Source organism: Ambystoma mexicanum, chromosome 12, assembly GCF_040938575.1.
Source record: "Ambystoma mexicanum isolate Mex_15411 chromosome 12, UKY_AmexF1_1, whole genome shotgun sequence".
NCBI lineage: Eukaryota > Metazoa > Chordata > Amphibia > Caudata > Ambystomatidae > Ambystoma > Ambystoma mexicanum.
The window spans coordinates 693,215,119-693,237,936 of record NC_090936.1 but is presented as its reverse complement, the minus strand read 5'-3'; the positions used below and the strand labels follow the sequence as shown (position 1 = coordinate 693,237,936).

The following is a 22,818-nucleotide window of genomic DNA, read 5'->3' as shown; positions in this document are numbered from 1 at the left end:
TTCAGGCACCTGTGTTAATTTAGCTCCAGCTGGAAGCTGGAGGTAAATGTGCAGTGTTTTCGGCAGTATTTACACCAGTTTCCTGTGCTAATTGTGCCAGACATGGACTTGTGATGCGGCTGTGTTTGCGCCTTGGCTGACCGGCTGTAATTTCGCCAGCTGCTTTTGTAGTCAGCGGTATTTGCACGGGCTCATGGTCTGGCGGAGCGGTATTGGTTGTGCTAATTCTGTTACCGACGCTTTTAAGGGTTACCGCCAGACTTGTGGTGAGGTCCTATGTTCTGAAGCATCTGTACCACAGAGAGAAGTTATAAATAAAGAGACTATCTGCACAGAAGAAAAGACCAGGCGAATATAAGACACTCTCCTGGCCTATTTAATTTAGTTAGATATAGTGATAGGGTCAGATAGAGTTAGTTTGGACAGAGGAACTATCTACTTTGGACTTACTGACAAGCAACTTTAGTTCCTTAATATAGGTAGGGTACTCACTCTAGCAAAGGGACAGTTAGGCCTTTCATTTATAATTTCATTAAAGATATTGAATAATGTCCTCAGTATGACCGACTCCTTCTGCCACATATGGTGTCAGTGGTGGGATGTCAACCAACTGCTAGAAGTTGGGGACTTGTGCTGTTTACCAAACTAAGCCCTAAAGCCAGAGCCCCTACTGTAGCCTGAGAAGAGTCCATAGGTTTTGATTTGCAAAGTACCAAGGAAATATTGATACTTCCAAACGAGAGACGACTGATACCCACAGGACTAACTCTTGTCCCACTCTGCGGTACCTATATTAGACTAGCCTCAAAGTCAGGATTAGTGAGGGGATAGGGCTTGGATGTTATGGCAGGCGTCATAGACCCTAACTTTAGAGGAGACATCAAAATTCTACCCCACAATCATGGTAGTAATCCCTATACCATTAAAGAGGGAAAGAAAGTAGCCCATGGGATAATAGAATGTTTTTTATTTCCGGTACATCTAGAAATAAAGGAGTTAGGGGAGACAGAGAATGGGTCAAGAGGTTTTGGGGAATCCAACATTCCCCCAGAAGAAATTTTCCAGAAAGAAATAGAGGAAGTCACACCCCTATCCGATCTAGCCTTTGCACAAATACATTACCCGGCTCTTAGAGTAACTACAGAGGAATAAGGACGCAACCCAGCAGGACCATTCTTCTTAATCAAGAAGGGTTTGTTGTATAGATGTGACTTGACAAATGATGGCTTGGCCTGAACAAAGCTAGTGGTTCCCCACAGCCATAAAAGGGTGGTGTTAGAATTAGCCCATGCACACTTGACGGCGGCTCATCGGGGAGTAGGTAAAACACATAGACAAGTGATATCTCAATTTTATTGGATAGGAATATTTGCGGATGTTAAAAACAATATATTGGTGTGTGACATCTGCGAAAAGACTGCAACAAGTCTCATACCAACAGCACCCCTACAGCCCCTCCCTATGATCGAGGTCTCCTTCTCTAGGAAAGTGATGGGCATAGTAGGTCCGCTAGAAACATCTAAGTTGGTAAATTGATATATCCTAGTAATTGTGGACTATGCCACCCGATATCCTAAGGCATTTCCACTTTGCAACAGCACAGCCAACAGATATTGAAATACCTGCTACCCTTCTCATCCAGGGTGGGGTTCCCAAAGAAGATCCCTCAGACCAAGGTACCACATTTATGTCCTGCCTAATGAAAGAGGTAAAGAAGTTGCTTAACATCAAAACTCTCCAAACGTCGGTCTACCACACCCAGACCGATGGTTCAGTAGAGCGGTTTAATCATAGCGGAAAAACAATCTTGCAGAAGTAGGTGGAAAACAATGGAAAAATTGGGATGTAATGGTACCCTGGGCCCTGTTCGCAATCCGGAAGACCCCTCAGACGGCTCTGGTATTCCCCCTTTGAGTTATTCTATGGGAGGGAACCCCAGGATGTTTTGGACATGTTAAAGGAAAACTGGGAAGAAAGAGAGGAAGCCATCTTATCCATTCCCCAAACCACACAAAAACTGAAAGCCCATATGGTGGCACTAAGGGAAATTGGAAAAAGACGCCTAGGTCAAGCCCAAGAGCAGCAAAAATAACAGCATATAATAAACATGTTGTAACCCCGTCCTTTTCTATCGGGCAGTCGGTTTTAGTTCTTCCGACATCTGATAATAAGATGATTTCCAAGTGGCATGGCTCCTGTGAAGTCCTATAACTAGCTTATCTCTCAACCTGATGAAAACCCAAGTCTATCATGTTAATCTTTTGAAAGAATGGATGGTGGATCCCAGTGAGACTACTATGGTCACTATGGCCACCCTTCTTACTGACCCGGAAATTGAGGCCCAATTGATTTCCCCGGAGTTGCTATTGTCTCATCAAGAAGACATGGACAAGTTACTGGCTCAATTTCCCGAAGTATGTTCAGAACAACCAGGGAGAGTCACTAATTTCTTCCATTACATCCGCACACCACCAGGGAAACTAGTAGCTTAAAACCCAATAGGATCCCTTAGGCCAGAAGAAAAGTTATTGAATAGGAAATAGAGGAGATGCTCAAGGCCGATATCATCGAGCCTTCTGAAAGTCATTGGTCCTCCCCTATTGTCCAAGTTGCCAAACCTGATAACTATTAGCTATTTTGTGCATTTTCTGCAAGGTGCGAAAATCAACAGGAACTATTGAGAGTTTTCTCTGGAACCTGTCCTCAAATTCTACCTACAAAAAGTGGTCCCAATTATAACCTTTGGGGCTGAGGCTGGGTGGAATATAAGTGAGCAAACTTGGCACATATTGGAAGGTCACTTCTGGCGGAAAGTTTTGAGGTTGCCACAATCAACATCAATGACTATACTGAGACATGAACTAGCTATAAACTCACTGCACATCAGAGTGGTTTGGGATTCAATTGCCACAATGCGTAAAATGGCCTTAAAATCACCGGCACCGGCATATAAAATCTTTGCCAACGAACATGTTCCAAACAACCAAAACTTACTTAATACATGGTTCCGCGAGTTATTGGCACTCTTAACGGCTGCAGATATAAATAATCAAGATCTTCTAAACCGCTCGCAGCATGCCAAAAAGAAATTTGAAAATTGGGCTTGGATTGTTAACTATGAATCACGACAAAAGCTGAAATCAACAAAATTGGTGGGAGGTGATCACAGGAAATTAAATGAACCAGCACGCTATTTACTGCATTGTCCGTCTCGTCATCATCGAGAGCAATATCTTTGGTTTCGGGCGAACATTTTAAAAACCAAAGAAATCCTTTGGCAAAGAAATGATAAATATAAATCTATAAAAGATAATCTCTGCTGCTTCTGTGGACTGTCTATCGAAACATCTAAACATCTGCTAATTGAATGCAAACAGACAGTTAATCAACGCTCATTACACATGGAAAGTTTGCCCCCTTAGATGAAGACGTGGATGGGTGGTGGGCCAGGATCATCTCCGGAAACAACATAAAACTTGTGTGTGCAATTGTGAACTATCTTGACTTGAACACTTTTGATTAGTTTTTTGTGCTGGTCTTCTGGAGGGATTGCGGAAATTTCTTTTCTTTTCTGTTGTCTTTTCTTTTGAAACAAAAGTTTGAATTTGTGTTCAAACTGTAGAATCTTTCAAATAATAAAAAAAAAAAATAGCTATTTTGTAGAGATTTTAGGAAACTAAACTCTATATCTATCTTTGACAATGATCCAATGCCACACATTGACCATTTAATCGAGAATTTAAGGACGGCCAAATACATTTCTACTCTCAATTTAACAAAAGGATACTGGCAGGTTCCCTTAAATCCAGCAGATAGGGAAAAGACCACCTTTTCAACACCACAAGGCCTCTTTCACTTCAAAGCCTTCACCTTTGGATTACTCAGAGCTCTTGCCACTTTCCAGCGGCTCATTGATACAACATTGAGACAATACACTGCTTTCTGTGGGGGCCTACCTCGATGACATTGTGGTACATAGTAACAGCTGGCCAGAACATTTACACCATCTTTACTTGATCAGCCATGCTCTTAGGAAAGTAGGTCTAAGAGCAAATCCTTGTAAGTGTCACTTGGCTTAGTCCACAGTTAAATATCTCTGATACTTTCGGGAATGGCTTAATACAGCCTCAAATGGAAAAAGTGAAGGTGGTGCTACAAACACCAAGCCCTAAAACCAAGCAAGATCTCTGATCCATCCTAGGTCTAACAGGGTATTACAGAAGATGTATTCCCAATACTCTACCCTAGCTGGCAATCGGATGGACAACCTAAAAATCTCCCACCCCCAGAAATTGGTTTGGAATAAAGAAGACCAAGTGAGTTTCAAAGGCCTGAAGACCAACCTATGTCAGCAGCCTGCCCTTAAGATTCCAGATTTTAATACATAAGTTATTTTACAAGCAGACCGGGACGTGCAGTATTTGAGCCTGGATGACGACTGGCGTGTGAAGATGATACGAGAAGAGCTGGAAGCAGGAGAAGCTGGGGAAAGGGAACCCCAATGAAGAAACCGATCCTTAAGTGGTGGTGTGACAGAGTAAGTGGACTGTTACGTCCTGCAACGACACCAAGACCACATACCTGTTTGCATCAAGGAGCGGACACCGAGCGAGAGAAAGAGAAGCATAGAAGCTCAAAGCCAACCTGATGATGCAAGAGAAGCTACCCATCCTGGATACAGGCCTGGTGACGCTAACCCCAGTGAAAAGAGGTAATGGGGAAAGTGGGAGATCCAAGAGGGATAACTAATATAACAAGTGTATGTATCATACTCGTCTCAGTGAAAACTAAATAACCGATAAGAATGAGAATTACTATGTGAACCCTGATAAAAGTATCGATAAGGATATATCCCTAAAGAATCAAGTGAATTGTTACTGGAACATTCATCCTCGTCCCAGCAAGAGTAAATAGTGGAAACCAAGTGAGACTCATTACTGGAATGATCATACTCGTCCCAGTAAGAATAAAGAGTGGGAAACAAGTGAGAATCACAACTGGAACATTCCTACTCATCCCAGTAAACCCAGAGAAACAGAGAAAAGTGAGAATCCATTTGAGAGGGTTTCGAACTGGCGCAGCCAGGGAAAAGTGTGGTTATTGTGTCAAGAGAAAGTATGAAATCTATTAAATCAAGCCAGAGGGAAAGCAAGGTGTCAAGGACACAAAAGAGAAGCTGAAGAGCCGTATTTCTGAACTGTACGAACTGGCAAAAGTAGTTGCGAAAAACTACCCGCAGATAAGTTACAAAAGTTACTGTGCTAAAAAGCAGACCACAGTAGAAGAAGGGAGTCATTCTCCTGTGCCTAAGTTACTTTTGCTAGTGTCAGGGACAGAATAGCATAGTTTTGGACAGAGGACTGATCTTCCTTTTGGGCTCATTGATGATTAACGAGCACCCTAGTTTGTTTTGTGATAGGCAGGGAAAACCCATAGTTTAGGGATAGTTAGGAGTTTGCACAATTTTATTTAATCAATAGCATACTTGGAAATGGAAGACATAAGTCTCTGCCCTTCTTCTAACCCACCACAAAGCGTAAAAAGGAGATACATGCAGAAGGGAAACCAGCAACCGGGACAAAATGCAGCAGAGAGATGACCTATGGATGAGCATGACCAGGCAAAATACACTTTGCAAACCGACTAGGAAAACAGTGCCTGGAAATAAAACTTCACGGATTACAGTCACCAGTAGATGCACTGATTGTGATGGGTAAGGAAACCAGCAGGACATTATGACAGAAGACATCCAGGAGCGTGCAAGAAGCAATCCATGGGGAGCTGCCCAAGGCATTGACATGAAGAACTCTTCTCCCTAACATCAAGATGGCTGGCTTCATTTTTTGAAGGCTCGGTAAGGTAAATGACAAACACCTAAGGTAATTAGAAGTCAGAAAGATGGATATAAAAACTCTGAACCAAACCTTAGTGGTGTGGTGTAGATAGAGAGAGGAAAACTATAGAGGGCCAGGTGGAGAATACTGGAGAGAAGTGGCCAGTGCGAAGGGGAAATTATATTTCTTGCTTCCTAAGAACAGTTGGATGTCACTGGGCCCAGTACTGCCAATATTAGTGAGAGACTTAAAGGAGAGAATGCTGAGTTTTTTTTTTAGACCTATACCTCAGACACTGGGCAAGACCACATTTTGAACAGAGAACACTGAGCTTGCTGAGAGCGCTATCTCCGACAATGGAAGAGACCTGACCTGAGAGAAATAGTCAAGGCCTTGCTCAGATTTATACATCAAAAACACGGTTTACCCACGCTACAGAGAGAGAGAGAGATATCTGACAAGGGTGTCAAGACGCCAACTGGATGCTATATTTCGAAGCCCAACACGACTTCCCTTGCCTGGAGGGTAACAATGTCACAGCCTGACAAACATCGTAGGCAGGAGGGGAGAAATACTTGCTTGTACAAGAGTGTTAAAAGGTATCATTGTAGGCCAGGAGGGTGACTTGCAGCTCGAGAAAAGGAATATCTAGTTTGATTGTTACCCTAAGAAATACTTGCTGGTAGGTGACTTCCAAGAAGCAAGCAGGGCACTATAACTCTGAAACTATGATTGCTGAAGAGCCTTACATAGGGAACCCTGGGGAAGGCCAGTATTTTCAGTAGCCCATCCCGATACCTTTAGTTTAGTTACTCTGATCATTTCTTGTTTGATTCCCATAGACCCCATAGGCATTACATAAACCCTTCCTGACAAAATATGCAATAGGTGTTCAGCTTTTTATTTTTGGTATTATATATCTTTATAGCGCAAACATGGCTCAGGATCAATGCACCGCTTTACAGGCCATAGAGCAAAACATTGGTAGCGAGAAATTAACAAGTCATCAAGTACAAATGCGTGATAATTGTCATAGTACAATAAACAGATGAGGGTCTGCACAAGATATCCAGAATCTAGGTTGCATCAAGGTGTTGTTGGAAGAGCAAGGTCTTCAGTTCCTTCGTAAACTGAAGGAGATTTGGAGCAGTCCAGATTGCCACCAGGATGGCGTTCGAGAGGACTACAGCATTGTATTAGAAAGACTGATCATAGGTTTTGCCTTGCAAGCCAGTCTAGTTTACAGTATGTTGATGGTATTACTATGAGATGATTGTGTCTCTCACAGTGTTTTAGTTTAACTATCAAGTAGGCTGGCATACCGGCGGTGGTTGTCTTCTAGGTGAGGTACGTGAATTTGAACCAAACCCTAGCGGGATGGGTCGCCAGTGGATTACCTGCAGGGTGAGGGTGTTTTGGTCGAATTTCTTAGAGCCAGTGATTAGGCAATCCAGTCATGGCATGGTGTGCCACTTTGATAGGGGCCAGTTGAGCTGCTGGGAGCCCTGTGAAAAGGGTGTTTTTATGCATGATCGCGGCACTACCTTTTGGAAGGCCTGGGTCAGAGGAAGTGTTTGGCCTTGTGTAGTAGAGGGATCTAATACCAAGCGGCTTGAGCCTTTTTTTGCAATGGGTTCGAAGAATAGATTGCTATCCTCAATAAAGCATATGGATTTTGATGAGTGGGTAAGGTTTGAACCCGCCTAAGTGCATTTCATCCAGCCACCTTTGAGTGAGTTCCTGCTTGGAGGAGTGGCCTAGGAGTACTCATTCGGTCTTGGCGGTCTAAGCTTTAAATTGGCACTTATCCACATTTAAATGGTTGTAAGGCTTGAGCAAAGGTGAATGATATCTTATGGGCTTTTGATCTTTAGGTACAATTGAGTATCATCTGTGTACTGGTGTATCACAATGTTGGGTTCAAATACGAGTGAGCCCAGCAATTTGATAAAGAGGTGAAATATAACTGGGGAAATAATGGAATCCTGAGGGACTCCACAGGTGAAGGGACAGAGTTCAAGCCTAAGAGAGCCCTTGTGGACAGCCTAGTGTCTGCCAGATTCTAAGGGGTTGAACCATTTCAGGACAGTGCCAGAGAGGCCCATCCTGTGTGCAGAGAGGGTGACTAGTGTGTGAGGGTTGACTGTCAAACGAAGTCGAGAGGTCCACGAGGACCATCAGATACAAGTCACCTTTATCAATAATCTGAAGGGCAGGGCCAACCACTTGGATGGTGACTATTTCATTACTGCATTTGGGCAGAACCTGGATTGGTAATCTTGGAGCATATCGAGTTGCTCGATTTTTTTATATGTAGTTGGTTAGCAACTACCTTCTCTATAACTGCTGATAAACAGGAGGCTTGTGATTGGTTGTTAGTTTGCTGGGTCTTGATTGGATGTGATTAATTCATATATGTATTGCATAGAACCCCATCTGGGTAAAAATAAAAAAAACATTCACTGCATCTGGGCACAGATGACATGAGTAATTCATAATTAAGATTTTGGATTCAAGAATTTGATTGGGGGACTTATCCTTGGCCTCAAGCCCAGGGACTGCATCCACTGGCTCCCAGTTTTTGTGAGGATCAAGTTCAAGACCCTCTACATCATCCACAAGGCGTTGTGGGGCCTGAGACCCTTCTGCATCCAAATCGCTCTCCCTAAATACCTCCCTGCTATGGCCCTTCGGTCGTCTAGCTCTAACTCTCTGCAGATTAGACTCTTTTCCAAGCAGAGTGTGGGCGTAGATCTGTCTCCACCGCTGGTGCCTCCCTCTGGAATGGCATCCAGGCCCCTCTCCGCTGGATCTCCTTAAGTTCTGGAAGCTTCTCAAGACCTTCCTTTTCTCTTCTTCCTTCCCTCTCCCCTGCTAAATTCTGTGTCTGCCTCTTGACTAGCTGCCTGGTTCCTTCAGAGTCTTTCAGGGCACCAGGTCATCCGAAACCAGTTTACCCCTGCACTTAGTCTCCCCCGTCACCTCTACCCCCAATATGCACTTGCCTTTCCGGGTCCATCCCCCTGCACTAACCTGGCTGGGCATACACCCTAGTAGCCCTTCCAGCCCCTTACCTCGCACTTAGCTTGTGAACCTTCCATCCCCTGGACTCTCTGCTTTCCTCTGGCTCTGTCCACCTGGCCTCTCCTGGCACTCGCTTTTTCTCACAGACCCTTCTGTCCTGACTGGCACTTCCCCCCACTCCCCTGCACTTCTCTTTGCTGCACATGCACGATCTGAATATCACAAGGCCTAGTAATATCGTTTTTGTTTTGCCCTCCCTGTTCCCCCACCCTCTTGTCTTGTGCCTCGAAGCACATTGTGTATGGGTGCATTATAAATACCCAATACAAAAATAAATACATAAATAAAAGTCAAACAGCTGAGGTTAATCTGAAAGTTATTTCAAAGGCGAGGTCCTATCACAGAAAATCGCCAATCTCCTCTGGCGATGCAACAGGAAGGAAGAGAGGTTAAAAGATGCAGCTGTGTTGATCATAGTCGTCGCAAAGGTTGATAGGTCTTCCAGGTCGAGGGTGGGTTTCTTAAGGAGTGGCCATATAAGGCCAGTTTTGAGGACATCTGGAAACATAAAATCTCTGGGGAGGTGTTGCCTATCCTCAGAAGAGAAGGGAGGACATGGTAATTTGCTCTGGACTTGTATCTGAACTGCTACTATGGCACCACAGGTGGATAGTACTGTTAAACCGGGTGCTGTTTTACTGCCTAAATATCCTAATTTTGACGATTTGAAAAGAGCAGAACAACTCCAAACATGGTCAGATTTGTTGACTCTGTTTTTATCTGAGGCACTTGGTGCATATTCTGATATTTCTTTTTCTTCTGTGTTTTTGCGACTCTACTCCAGCTAAAGGGTGTTTTAAAATACTTTTTTTGGTTTCAAAGTGATTCTACAACTTCAGCAAAATGGGCATCTTTCGGTATGCAGGTATGCTGTACAGAAACTAGTAAGGGTCAGATGCGTAACTGGACAAGCTAACAATACACATGCCAATGAATCTGTGCTGAGGTTTGTACAGTGAGTCCTACCCCAGAGTGCAAACTTCACTCTCGATGCAGTACTTAATGAAGGGAGCAATAGTTGTTTCTAGACGTTTATGGTACGTTCAGTCTGCATATAGTTCCAGAGCATTTTCCCATATTTCCGGAAAGACACTTTTGGTCTTGTAGTATCGTTGTTACTCTTTAAACTGCAACCAGTTTTCCCAGTTCCTCTACCCACTCCTTAATCCTTGTGGGCTTTGTATGGTTCCAGTGTTTGAGATTGTTTATCCATTGTGACTCTGCATCCATCTGAAGGATGATGTAACTCCAAACACAACACCTGTCTGCATTTAGGACTAGTTACAGCAAGTAATTCTTTTTTCGATTAGCCTGGAAACTGTGTTAAAGGATTATTTTATTGTATTTCTTTGGTGATCTATTATGGGCCATATGTATTCAAGGGTGCTGAATTCCCAAACTTCTTCACTTTTCACTCAGAGACCAGTGTAAGACAGGCATAATAACAAGAGAGACACAGACTCAAAGATGTTAGTTTCAAAACCTTTATTTACTAAGGTTCCTGAGTTGGTGTAATGCCAATCTGGCCCTGACTTTTAAGGGATGGTTCCCTTAACTGATGTTTCTAAGGGCCTTCGATGTCTGAAAGTTCAAAACCGTAATCCATCTGCGTCTACACCTATGCTTGCCCGCAAACTTTACAAAAATGTGTTAGGAAGTGCTTAAAAAGGAAAATTAGCAGTTCAACAGAAAATAGGAAACAAAGGTTGGTTCAGGTGTTCTTCTCACCAGGTGTAGTTTAGCCAATGTCACAAAAATGAGTTCAGTCAAAAAGGGCTGTTCGTAAGACCTTCTCCACAGGACCCTTCTAGTATTCTCAAATACTTTCAATGTCTTTAGTTCCTTCAGATTCCCTTCCCCAAGCTTCAGCTTGTCCAAATTCAACAGAACAAAAGAATTAACAGTTCCTCTATCTACTTCTTGGGGTTCCCTTGCCCGAGCTTGAATTCCATCAATATACACATTGTTGGGCCCCTCAGGGTTCCCTTCCCCCAAACCGATGCCTCTCTATTTCACAAAATAAAAAGTTCACCTCTGTTAGGCCTCTTTGGGATCCCTTGCCCAAGCTCGGGCCCCTTCAGTTTTCAGTTTTAAACAAAGGGAATACACAGATTTGGTCAGGCCTCTCAGGGTTCCCTTCCCCAAGTGTAGGCCTCTCTTTACCCAGTTCAACAATGTCTCTTGCACAACTCTTGTTAGGCCTCTCAGAGTTCCCTTCCCCAAGCTTAGGCCCCTTTTGTCAATTAACAAATAAAGTTCTTCTGGTCAAGATGTACCTTGTGTTTCTTAGACAATCCTTCTTGGGACTCTCAGGGTTCCCTTCCTCAAGCCCCTTATGTCTTTTAACAAAGTTCTTCTGATCAGGATGTACCCTTTAATGTACAGTTCTTACATGGGGTAGTATCGGAGACTTTCGCTCCTCCAAACGCAAACCACTCTGACCTGCAACCCTTCTCCTTGCTCTTTGCACCTTTCTTTTGGCACCTTCTCTCTTCTGTGCCTCTTTCACTCTGTTCTTTTCCACTTCACTGTGCCTCCTACATGCCTTATTTTCTATTGTGCACACTTTCACCCTCTTTTTGTCTTGCCATGCCTCTTGCACACTTCTCTTGCCTTTATCATGGCTTTGCTACCCTCTATTCCTTTGGTAGCCTCTGTTCCTTTGGTTGTGCACTCTTATGATATGATATGATATGATATGGTATTTGTAACGCGCCTATACACAAGTGTTTCAAGGCGCGACGAGGCAGGGAGGGAGGGAAACAAGGGGAAGACGGACAAGCGATCCTACTAGGCCAGGTGTCATTCAGATCGCGCAAGTGCAGAGGTAAGGGGAAAAGGAGAAAGTGCAGGGGGAGGAGGTGGGGGAAAAGTGCAGTACAAGGTAAGTGGCGTAGTGAAATAATAACGATAATAATAAATAAAAAGGGCCAACTAGTGGCAAGTGCGAGGTAAGTGCAGAGCAAGTGCTGAGCAGGGGGCTGTAGGGATACAGTGACAGTCCCACAGTGCAGGGGGAGCCAGGGGGGCAGTGCAAGTGGAGAGTGGCTGGGCCCTGGACCGAGGTCGCTGAGAGTGGCCCAGATGCAGGTTAAGTACAGAATTCAGTGGGGAGTTAAGCAGGTTTAGCAGGGGAGAGGGAGAGAGAAGGCAGAAGCGAAGAGGAAGGTTTTGAGGTGCTTCCGGAACCGGAGATGGTTCTCCTCAAGTTTCAGGGAGGCAGGCAGGCTGTTCCAGAGGGAGGCCCCTGCTGCGGAGAGAGATCTACCCCCAGCGCGTTGCTTCGAGAAGCGGCTGACCATGAGGGAGTTAGAGATGGATGAGCGAAGGGCTCGTGAAGGAAGATATTTAGGAAGAGAGAGTTGAAGGTATTTAGGCCCCAAGCCCCAGAAGGCCTTGTGGACAATGCAGAGGGTTTTGAACTTAATCCTCGCAGCCACTGGGAGCCAGTGAAGAGATTTCAGTCCTGGAGAGATACGGTCCCTGGGCTTGAGGCCAAGGACAAGTCTCGCAGTTCTGTTCTGGATAAGTTGCAGAGGGCGGAGAGTGGAGGCAGGGAGATTAAGATAGAGGCTGTTACAGTAGTCCAGCCTAGAGAGAACCAGGGCTCGGGAGACAGTGAGCTTCTGGGGGAAGGAGAGGAAGGGAAGAATACCTCTGAGGAGGTGCAGCTGGTAGTGTGATTTCTTAGAGACATCAGATATATGAGGAGAGAAGGAGAGTGTGGAGTCGAAGATGACCCCGAGGTTTTTAGCCTTGCATGTAGGGGCAGGAAGGGGGCCAAGGGAGGCCGGCCAGAGAGCTGCAGGGAAGGAGGGAGTGGGTGCGCCGATGAGTAGAATCTCAGTCTTACTGGCGTTAAGGCAGAGGTCATTGGCGGCACACCATTCCTGGATAGCAGACAGACAGTCAGAGATGAGGGAAGGAGAGGAGGAGGCCGAGGGTAGCCTGAAAATGAGCTGGGTATCGTCCTAGTCCTTGCACCTTCTTGTCACTTTCTCGTGCTGCTCGCACTTTCTTGTTTTCACCTTCAGGCTCTTTTCACTTCCTCTCAAATTTAATTCCCCTTTTCAAACCTGTTGGGTCATTTGCACCCTCTTTCCTGCTTTGGGTCACTCACACCCTTCTTTCTCTTATATTTCTCACAGTTCACTTTCCTCTTATTTCAGTGCCCCCAGCGCATTTTCCTTCATGCTTAATTTCTGACTTTGCGTTTGTTTTCTCTCTCTCTCTTGCTCTCGGCTTTCTTTCGTGCCACTTTAAACTCTTTCTGGTCACTTTATTGCTTTATGCCTTTTCACAATCTGTCACTTGCCTTTTGCTCCATGCCACTTTACTTCAGTGCCTTCCGCTCGGCTGCAGTCACACGCAAGCTCCTAAGTTTCTCTCTCACTAACTTTCACGAAACTCACCAGGCAGTGTTGCGTCGACATGCGGTCCCTCCAGGATACGTGGGGTTGAGGTCAGGGTCTCACCACCTGCCCATCGGATACCCTTGGGGCCAGCACAGGTCCCAAGGGAACTAGCACTCCACTGAACACCGCTAGCAGGATGCATGCAGCCTTACTCCAGCTCCTTGGATAAACGGCTCCCTCACAACACTGCAGCCCCCAGGCCAGCGTATCCACACGCCATTCTCCTCCAGCCTTCAGCTCCTGCCCCCCTTTGCTCCTTGGCTTCTCTGGTCCAGGCTGACCTCGCCTGACTCTATTAATGGGACTGCCTAATGGTGGTATGTAGTAGGGATCTTTTTGCATCTCTGTGTTGTTCCTATGGGTAATCTTCATTGCTCGCGGTCGCCTCTTCCTTGTCTCACTATGTGTTGGAAAAAGGGAGGGGGAACGGGATAGGACTGGTAACATCCCATAAAGGCTGAGGGAGAGTGTGATAATGTGTACATGGAGGAATACTGTGTCTCTGTACCAGTAGATGTTACATGTGGGAAAATGAAGGACAATGTTTTACCGCAACCTAAAGAGGTTGTGGGAGGAGTAAGGGGAGATGGGTCATCTGGAGGAAAAGGGGGATACCACGCCTCACCCGTGGGTGCGCCACTCCTAATCCCAAGGACCCTCCACCCAGGGGATCCTGTCTTGCTTGTCCACCCCCAGGTTCTGGATCCAACAATGATGGCCGTCACCTGAGCAGAGGATCCAGGGGGAGAAAGAGTGTGAATCCCTTTAGGTTTCTCACACTAGCAAATTTGTACCAGAGTAACTAACAGCTACAGTGAAGTGATAAGACACTGAAAGTGAATCTTTAAACTTAGTTTCTTTTATGCAGAATTGGGGATTTGGGGAGACCGGTGTATCCTATAGGAATTTCCTTCATTTCCAAGGAAAAACAAAAGGTTTAAGGATTGGCACATCATTTCTTTCTACCTGTTGAATTTTAAAATTATTTAATTGCATTTTGTGTGATTTAATTTTCTATATGTTCTCGAGTTGGAACATCAAATAATTACCAAGCAAGCCATGTTATATGAATACATACTGTTGTTGGCATGTGCTTGGTTTTGTTGCTGACTTTTATGAATACAGTCCAACATATTCCTATTCCTAAAATAGAACTTTATGGAGATCTACACAAACACGCTGTACTAATCTTTTTTGGGATGTTCACGGCAGTGGTTCTGAATATGTGGAGGAATTCTTCGAGCTCTCCTTAATATAAGCAGTCAACATATTGTTATTATAAGCATCTCATTAAAGCCTATGGGCAAATGCTATTCTCTTGGCTCCCATACTGACAAGAGTATTTTATGTTATGTATTCATGGGTTTAATCCCCTCAAGTGCCTTTATACGCGGAGTGTCCCTTTTTACAAGAAGGGGGCAATAGGATGTCGGCAAAATACTAGCATTCAATTTCTCACCTTGTCACTACATAAGTCATCACCTGCTAACTTGGCTTTCATGGACCCAATCTTGAACTTTGATATGGTCAATAGGCTGAGCCATGGAGGTCCCCGGAGGAGCTCAGTATGCTTTTGCTGCCCCTGAATATTTTAATATTTCTTCATCCGGACATGCAAGCTAGAGTCAGATTTGACCTTGTTGGGGAGTGTACAAATAGCTTTACTTTGAAGAGGGCTTCGTTTGGCTAGGCTCTGTGCTGACTCCCTACTTTTTAAAAATATATACCACTTCTTACAAACTGAGCTGGTAAGGCAAGGATTAGATGTTTCATCTGTCAGAGGGGTGCTTTACTGTTCAGCTATGGATATGACATTCCTTTTGCAAGAACCCCAGCTCTACTCCAGCAACTTTCAGATAAGTATGCTGTTTTTATAACACAAAAGCCCTTTCCATTAATGTGGCCAAATAAAGGATCTAATAGAAGGTGTTATGAGATATTGCAATTGCAACATCAACCTATGGGGAAAACTTAAACCAGCAAAAATCCACTGCCATGTCTTAGTTAATGGAGCACTGTTGCACTTTACTAGTTATTCATGTAGACAATCTTTGAAGACCTAGTTTACTAGTCTAAATCTAAATTCTCAGGCCATTGCAGCTCGGGACTTTGGGAGGTATGAGAACGTTGAACTCCCTCAGAAGCCAGAAGATCAATTCTTTAAAAGCATTCTGAATCTGCCCAATTCTTTTTTTTATTTTTTAAAATGTGTTTATTTATTACTCAGCACATCGGAGAACATATGCAATAACACATCTTAACCCTTGATTAGAGCCCCTTAAAAATGTGTCCCAGGATGACCCTCCTCTAATCCCGCCCCCTTTGTTCGTGCTTCCCAGCTGGGTCTTGTCTTTCAGTCCCGTTGAGGTGAGCCCGCCTCTGCGCCCACACCGGATGAGTGAAGGGCTCTCGCGATCAGCTGCCCAATTCTTATTATGCAGCCCATAATTAACTGAACCAGCACTATAACACAAGGCCTGTGATGACTTGGATGTTTATCTGGAATAATACTTCAGCTGTTTCTGTTCAGAAAGATGTTGCTGGATGTTTGCTCATGAAACTGTTATGGAAATTCCTTGATTGCAGTAACTGGTTTAGCTCACCCCAGGGAAAGTGAGACTTCTGAACAATAAAGAGCACTCATTTACATGACATTTTATATTCATTGGTGCAGATGAGGTTACTTACTTTGGATTCCTAATCCTTCCATAAAGAAGGTGCGCATATAGAGTGTGTCCTAGGGCATTAGATGCATTTGGAAATACGTTTTTATCTTTGCCCTTTCTGCTTTGAATCAGTAGTTTTTATTTTCCCTTATCCTAAATATGCTACTTTCTGCTCCTCAACACTGCTCTTGATCTCACAAGGCTTCAAACAAGTTAGTGCAGCCTTCCTCTGTCTGCATTTTATCTTGGATGTTACCCTGTAACACTTTTTACTCAGAGCGCTACTGAATTCAACCATTTCTTAATGAGTTAATTGATTTGCATACCCCATGATGACAGCCTGCCTAGAATTCCCTCTATATTGGAATTGTACAGTCGTTTGCACTTGCAGTTTAGACTTGACACTGTTATTATAGAACATTGTTATTTGCTTTATGTATTTTTTAACCTGAACTTTTGAACTAATTCACTGTTGTCATTGAATATCTCATGCATTAAATCATCATCAAAAATGTCATCTTGTGTTGCTAATCAAATGTTTATAATGTTCAATGCTGCTAGCCTAGATTGTATTATTTTATTGGAATTGTATAGTTCTTTACATTTGCACTCTAAAATTAACTTCTCAGTTATTGAAAATTGACATGCACTTTATTGCGTTCTGTATCTGCACCATAGATCTAATTTTCTGCTTCCATTGAAAAGGTTATGCACCTTTTGATGGATCAAATACAAGTACCCTATCCTAGTTGTATCCATGAAGCTATTGATGCTCACAGTTTTTACTGTTATTAATTGTATGCTATAATTGCATTATGGTGACGTTCTTATGCTCCTTTGATTTTTATTGTATGTATATTTGTGTGCTTGTATGGCTCATGCCTAAATAAAGCCTATTGACTGACCTATTTCTAAAAAGGTTGAACCCTGAAGTTTAAACTGCACAAAAAGTCAAGTTAATTTTAGATTAACTACAAATTTTCTTTTTCAGTTTAGCATTCGAAATACTTCAGGAGGTTCCTGAACCTGATGTAATTCTTGTTTGTTGTGGTGGAGGTGGACTGCTTGCTGGGATAGCGTCTGCTGTCAAACATTCATCCAGTTCTACAAAAATATATGGTGTTGAGCCAGAAGGAGGTAATTTAAGTTATATGCCAGACAGCGGGCTTCATAATCTATAGATATTTGATCATGCTAACTGCAAAGCCAACCCACATGATCCAGATTTCATTTTTTAAAAGTATTCTTATTGGTATTTTTTATTTTTTTTTCCAAATATATTTTTATTGGTTTTATACATACATTGCATTGGATGTTTGCAAGTACATAAAGAGCGCTGAGCGCTGCGCGCCGCGCGCTTGAGTTCAGTTGTGCAAGTGTTAAATCAACAAGGACAATGTCCTTCATAACAGAACAACAGTCATAACAACAACAGGTCAGGGGAGAGATTCTGGGGTGAAGCAAGCGAATAGTTTAGCCCTGGTGGGCCGAGATGGAGTAAACGTGGATGAAAAGAGGACTTTGTGTGAGCTTTTAGGCCCTTGATCGTTTTCAGCTCGCAGTGCGTTAGATTGTTTAGGCCTTAGAGCCACATTCCTGGGTTCGCTGACAGGCCAGACCCTAGGCCACTTTGTACCTCTGCACGACCTTGACCCCTTTTGTGTTTAGTCGGTTTTGTCCATCCATCGTAGGGAAGGGGGTTGTCGTGCTAGACCTGGAAATTGTTGGGTAAAGTCTAGAAAGGGAGCCCACGTTTGGGAGAATTTATCTCTGTTTCCGAGTCGTAGGGCAGTAATTTTTTCGGCTGCAATTATGTCCCAACATTTTGTCCACCACATTTGTACTGCCGGGCCCTCTGGGTTTTTCCACAGCCTGGCTATGGAGATTTTTGCCGCCGTGAGCAGGTGGGAGCATAGCTCTGCTCTATGCCCGGAGAGGGGGAATTGGTCTGCCCCGCTTGATCCAAGTAGGACGATGCCTGGGTCCCAAGGGATGGTGAGGCCTGTGATTTTGTTGATGTGGTCCAGCACTGTTTTCCAGAACTCCGTGGCCTTGGGACATGTCCAGAGTAGATGAAAGAGTGTGCCTTTGTCTGGGCACCCTCTCCAGCAGGCCGGGGGAATTGCGGGATTGCATTTATTGAGTATCTCTGGGGTCCGATACCATCTGAAGCATACCTTAAATGCACCTTCCTTGTTGGTAACGCATTTCGAACTCCTGTTCGCTCTAGCCCAGATGTGGTTCCACTCCTCCACCTCGATAGGTCTCCCTATGTCGTTTTCCCACTTTAGCATATATGGCTCTTTGCGTGATGGGTCGGTTCTGTCCAAGAGCTTATAGAGGGTGGAGATTCCGCCCTTTGGCGGGGGACCGGTGAGGGTGAGTTCCAGGGCGGTAAGGGCTCTGCTTCCATGGCGTTTCACCTCCCTGTTCGAGAGCCAGTGGCGGAGCTGAGTGTATCTAAATCTCTCGCTCTCTGGCACATCAAATTTTTCCTTGCAGGCCTCGAAGTCTAGGGGGTTTCCCTCCTCATAAAAATCTTGCAGTCTCTCCAGCCCTCCATTCTTCCATCTCCCAAAGTTCTTGGGGTTACAGCCCGGGGTGAAATCTGAGTTACCCCAGACTGGGGTGAGGGGGCCCGTCGTGCTGCGGAGATTCCAGAGTCGCGCTGCTGCCTTCCAGCTTCTTACAGTATTTACAGTCGCCGTTAGAGGACCCATGTCCCCGATTGCACTGGGTTCCTTTAGGTGTGGCAGCGAGGTTATTGGGCATGAGCTCCAGGCCTCCTCCAGCTCCAGCCAGCGGGGCTTGGAGGTGGCAGGGAGCCAGGCGAACGCTGACGAGAGCTGAGCAGCCAGCACATATCTTGCCACATCGGGCGCTCCCAGGCCTCCCGTCTCACGGCCCCGGAGCATGATCCTTCGCGGAATGCGTGGCTGTTTCCCCTCCCAGATATAGCTCATGACATGTTTTTGTAGCTTCTGGATCTCCTGTTTCGGGATCATGGTGGGTATGGCAGCGCACTGATAAAGGAGTCTGGGGATGAGGTTCATTTTCAGGGCCGTGATTCTTCCGAACCATGAGATCTCCTGCTTTTGCCATCGTCTGATATCAGCTCTGAGTTCTCTCAGGAATGCCGGGAAGTTGGCTTTGTATAGTCTGCTGGGAGCGCTGGGGAGCTGGACCCCCAGGTATGGGAGGTTCCTCTTGGCCCAGGGGATCTGGTATTTTTCCTCCAGGTCTGCTACTAGCTGGCTAGGTAGGTTGATGCTCAATGCTGTAGATTTGGTAAGGTTGACCTTAAAGCCTGAGGCGTCCCCGAATTCTAGCAGTTCTTTCCATAAGGCCTTCATGGATTCCTCTGGTTTGACTAAGGTGAGAAGGACGTCGTCGGCGTAAAGGGCGATTTTATATGTTTGGGCCTTGATTGACAGCCCTTGGATCTTTACATTGCGGCGAACTCTGGTCGCAATTGGCTCCATGGAGAGGGCGAATACCAGGGGGGAGAGGGGGCAGCCCTGTCTAGTGCCCCTTAAGATTTTGATCGTGTCGGATCTGACTCCGTTCATTCTGAGGCTGGTGGAGGGGTGTTGGTAATTAGCTAGTGTCCATTTTATAAAGTTTGGGCCGAAGCCGAAATGAACGAGTGAATTTCGGATGTAGCCCCAGTCAACCATATCGAAAGCTTTATGTGCGTCCAAGGATAATACCATCGCTGCCTGCCCCCTCCTATTGGCTGATTCAATGACATTGATGGTTCTTCTTATATTATCGTGGGTGCAACGGCCGGGTATAAATCCCGTCTGGTCCGGGTGGATGATAGACGGGAGCAGTGGGGCCAGTCTGTTCGCTAAGGTTTTAGTGAAGATTTTTGCGTCATAATTCAGGAGGGTGATTGGTCTATATGAGGTGCACTGGCTCCGGTCCTTTCCAGGGTTCGGCAGTAGCACAGTGATTGATTCTTCCATGGAAGGAGTGGTCGTGCCTGAGGATAGAAATGAGTTAAATAGGGTAGCCAGGTGGGGGGCTAGGATGTATGCAAATTTTTTATAGAATTGGGCAGTGAGCCCGTCTGGGCCGGGGGTTGAGTTTTTCAGTTTGGTTATGGTTTCACTGACTTCTTCTGCCGAAAAGGGGGATTCCAGGGCCTCAAATTGCGGGCCTGGGAGGGGAGGTTGTACTTCAGCTAGGTATTTGGCTTGTGCTACTTCGGAGGTGGGAGCACCTGACATAATCGATCTATGATGAGAAGCCATGATTCCCATTTTCTCTTTGATGGAGTAGCGAAGAGTCCCTTGTTCATCAGCGAGGCTGTGGATGAGGTTTCTTGTTTGTAGCTTTTTTAATTTGTGAGCCAGGAGCCGGTTTGCTTTGTTGCTGTGCACATAATAAAACTGTTTTGTGTAAGTTAGCGCTCTGACAGCTTTGTCGGCCAGGTGCATTTCTAGGGAACGTTTCGCCCTTTGGCGGATGCAGCTAGCTTTCCTGTTCGGGCCTCGTTTAAGGGTGTTTTCCGCTTCTGCCACCTCTGCTTCGAGTGCGTCTTGTTGTACTTTGTCCAGACGTCTGAGTCGGGCTGTGCAGTCGTTCACCGTGCCCCTGATGACAGGTTTCATGGCGTCCCAGATCATAGCCAGCGATGAGTCTTTGGTGGTGTTTTCCCTGAAATAATTCTTAAGGGCTTCCGCAATTTCAGTTCTGGTTGCGATGTCTGAGAGGATGTGCTCTTGGAGTTTCCATTGCCTCTGGGGTGGCTCCGGGAGGCAGGATACCCTTAGGTTCAATGTGACTGGAGAATGATCTGAGAGGGCTCTGAGCCCGATTTGGATGGCTTCGACGCAGGGAATGAGGTTACTTGAGATTAGAAGGAGATCGATCCGTGAGTATCCCAGGTGCACGTGGGAGAAGAAAGTGTAGTCCCTCTTTCCCATGTTGGCCAATCTCCATACATCTATGGTGTCGGTTTCCCTTAAGAATTCTGCCATGGCCAGGGCTTTGCTGAAATCATCATTCGATGGGGGGAGCGATTTGTCAAGATTTGGGTCGGGAGTCAAATTGAAGTCACCCCCTATGAATAATTGACCCTCTCTGAAGGCAGACAGAGTTGGTAGGAGATTCCGCAGGAATTTGCTTTGCCCGGTGTTTGGGCAATATATGGCGACGATGGTGATGGGTAGTTCTACCAAGAGGCCTTTTAGCAGGAGATAACGGCCCTCGGGGTCCCGTTTGGTGGTGATATTGGTCAAAGGTAAGTCCCGATTTAGCAGGATGGCCACCCCCCTCTTTTTGAGATCCGCTGAAGCGAAGAAGCTTCTGTTGTATCGGTGGAAGGCAATGCGACGTTCGTCGCTCCTGAGGAGATGTGTCTCCTGTAGGCAAATAATATCAGGTGCCAGTTGAGCAAGCCTGTGCTCCACAGACTTTCTTTTCCGGGGGGAGTTCAGACCCTGGACATTCCAGGTCAGCATTGAGAGTTCCTTATCCGGCTGAGACATTATTAGGTAGGATTGATAGCGGATTTATGTGGCATCTTTTGGATTGTGGAGCTGGGGCCTCCTCAGCACTGAGTGGACCCTCCGCCACTGCCTTGGAGCCGCCGTGCAGGGAGGAGGGCACTCCGATTACTTGTATTTTGACCTTCGTTTCCACGTCACCTCCCGCCCGAGCCCAAGCTCCGAATCTCATTTTCCCCCCGACCAAGGAGAACCAACAACATGAACTAAAACATAACTTAAAACAGTTAACATGTAAAGGTATCCAGACCAGCCTTCTACCAACAGGGCTGTCGGCTGGGTCACGGACGCCATTTGTGTCGGAGACCACGGGGTCTCATGCTGTAGTGGTGAAGATCTTGCAAATCGAGAGAACACTCCGCCGGCAGCTCTGGCCCACCCGGCTGTGAGGACAAAGGGTAGGTCGGCGGCGACCCGAGTAGGCCAGATAAATGTGAGTATTTAGGGTAGCCCTCTGGCCCCCAAGAAGGCGGGCCAGTGTGTGTTGACAGGCTCTGAAGAGGACCAGCATGGAGCTGGGGAGATCGGCCTCTCAGTTGGTATTGGTTTTATTCCCCCTAACAGGAGGGCCGCGCATCCTGCGTCGGCCAACCACCCGGGACCAGGAGCAAGAAGCCCCCCCCTCGGCCCCCTCGGGGGAGCGGGCCGGGCCCCCTGGGACCTCCCCCTCCAGGTCCGGATTCATAAACACTGCAGCCTCCCGTGGGGATGGAATTTGCTGAGTCTTTCCCTCCCAAGTGAAGGAGAGGCCTGAAGGGAAGCTCCAGCGGTAGGGGATCTTGCGCTCTCGTAGCCAGTCGGCCATAGGTTTGAGAGCTCTTCGTTTGGCTAGGGTGGAAGCAGCTAAGTCTTGGAACAGGGCGATCTCCGAGTCCCGGAAGTGGATCTGGCCCATGGCCCTGGCTTCCTGCATGATCTCCTCTTTGAGTTTATAGAAATGAATCCTGACCAGGACATCGGCCGCCCCATTGGACCTCTGCCTGGGCCTAGCCCTGTGTACTCTGTCCAGCTCCAGGGGAGAGTTGTCTGGGAGGGTGATAATGTGGCGGAGAAGGTCGGAGACGTAGGATGGGAGCTCCTTCTCTGAGACTGCAGCTGGGATTCCCCGGATTCTAATGTTATTCCGCCTCGAGCGGTTTTCAGCGTCCTCTTGTCTGGCCTCAAGCGCCTCGCACCTGCACTCCAGGGCCCTGATCCTGTCCGCCCCCTCTCCGATCTCAAAGTTCTGCTCACATAATGTAGACTCAATCTCCTCGGTTCTGGCCTCCACCTCCCCCACTCTCTTGTCTAACCGGGTAATTTGGGT

General features: G+C 46.0%; 1 protein-coding gene across 1 annotated transcript in view; it reads left to right on the top strand.

Annotated features, from left to right (window-relative positions):
* LOC138514007 (L-threonine ammonia-lyase-like) overlaps positions 1 to 22,818 on the top strand; it is a 416,242-nt gene that overhangs the window by 369,052 nt on the left and 24,372 nt on the right. The window contains exon 5 of the mRNA XM_069629234.1: positions 16,991 to 17,136. Within this exon, the coding sequence (XP_069485335.1) occupies positions 16,991 to 17,136 (146 nt within the window). The remainder of the gene's footprint in view (positions 1 to 16,990; positions 17,137 to 22,818) is intronic.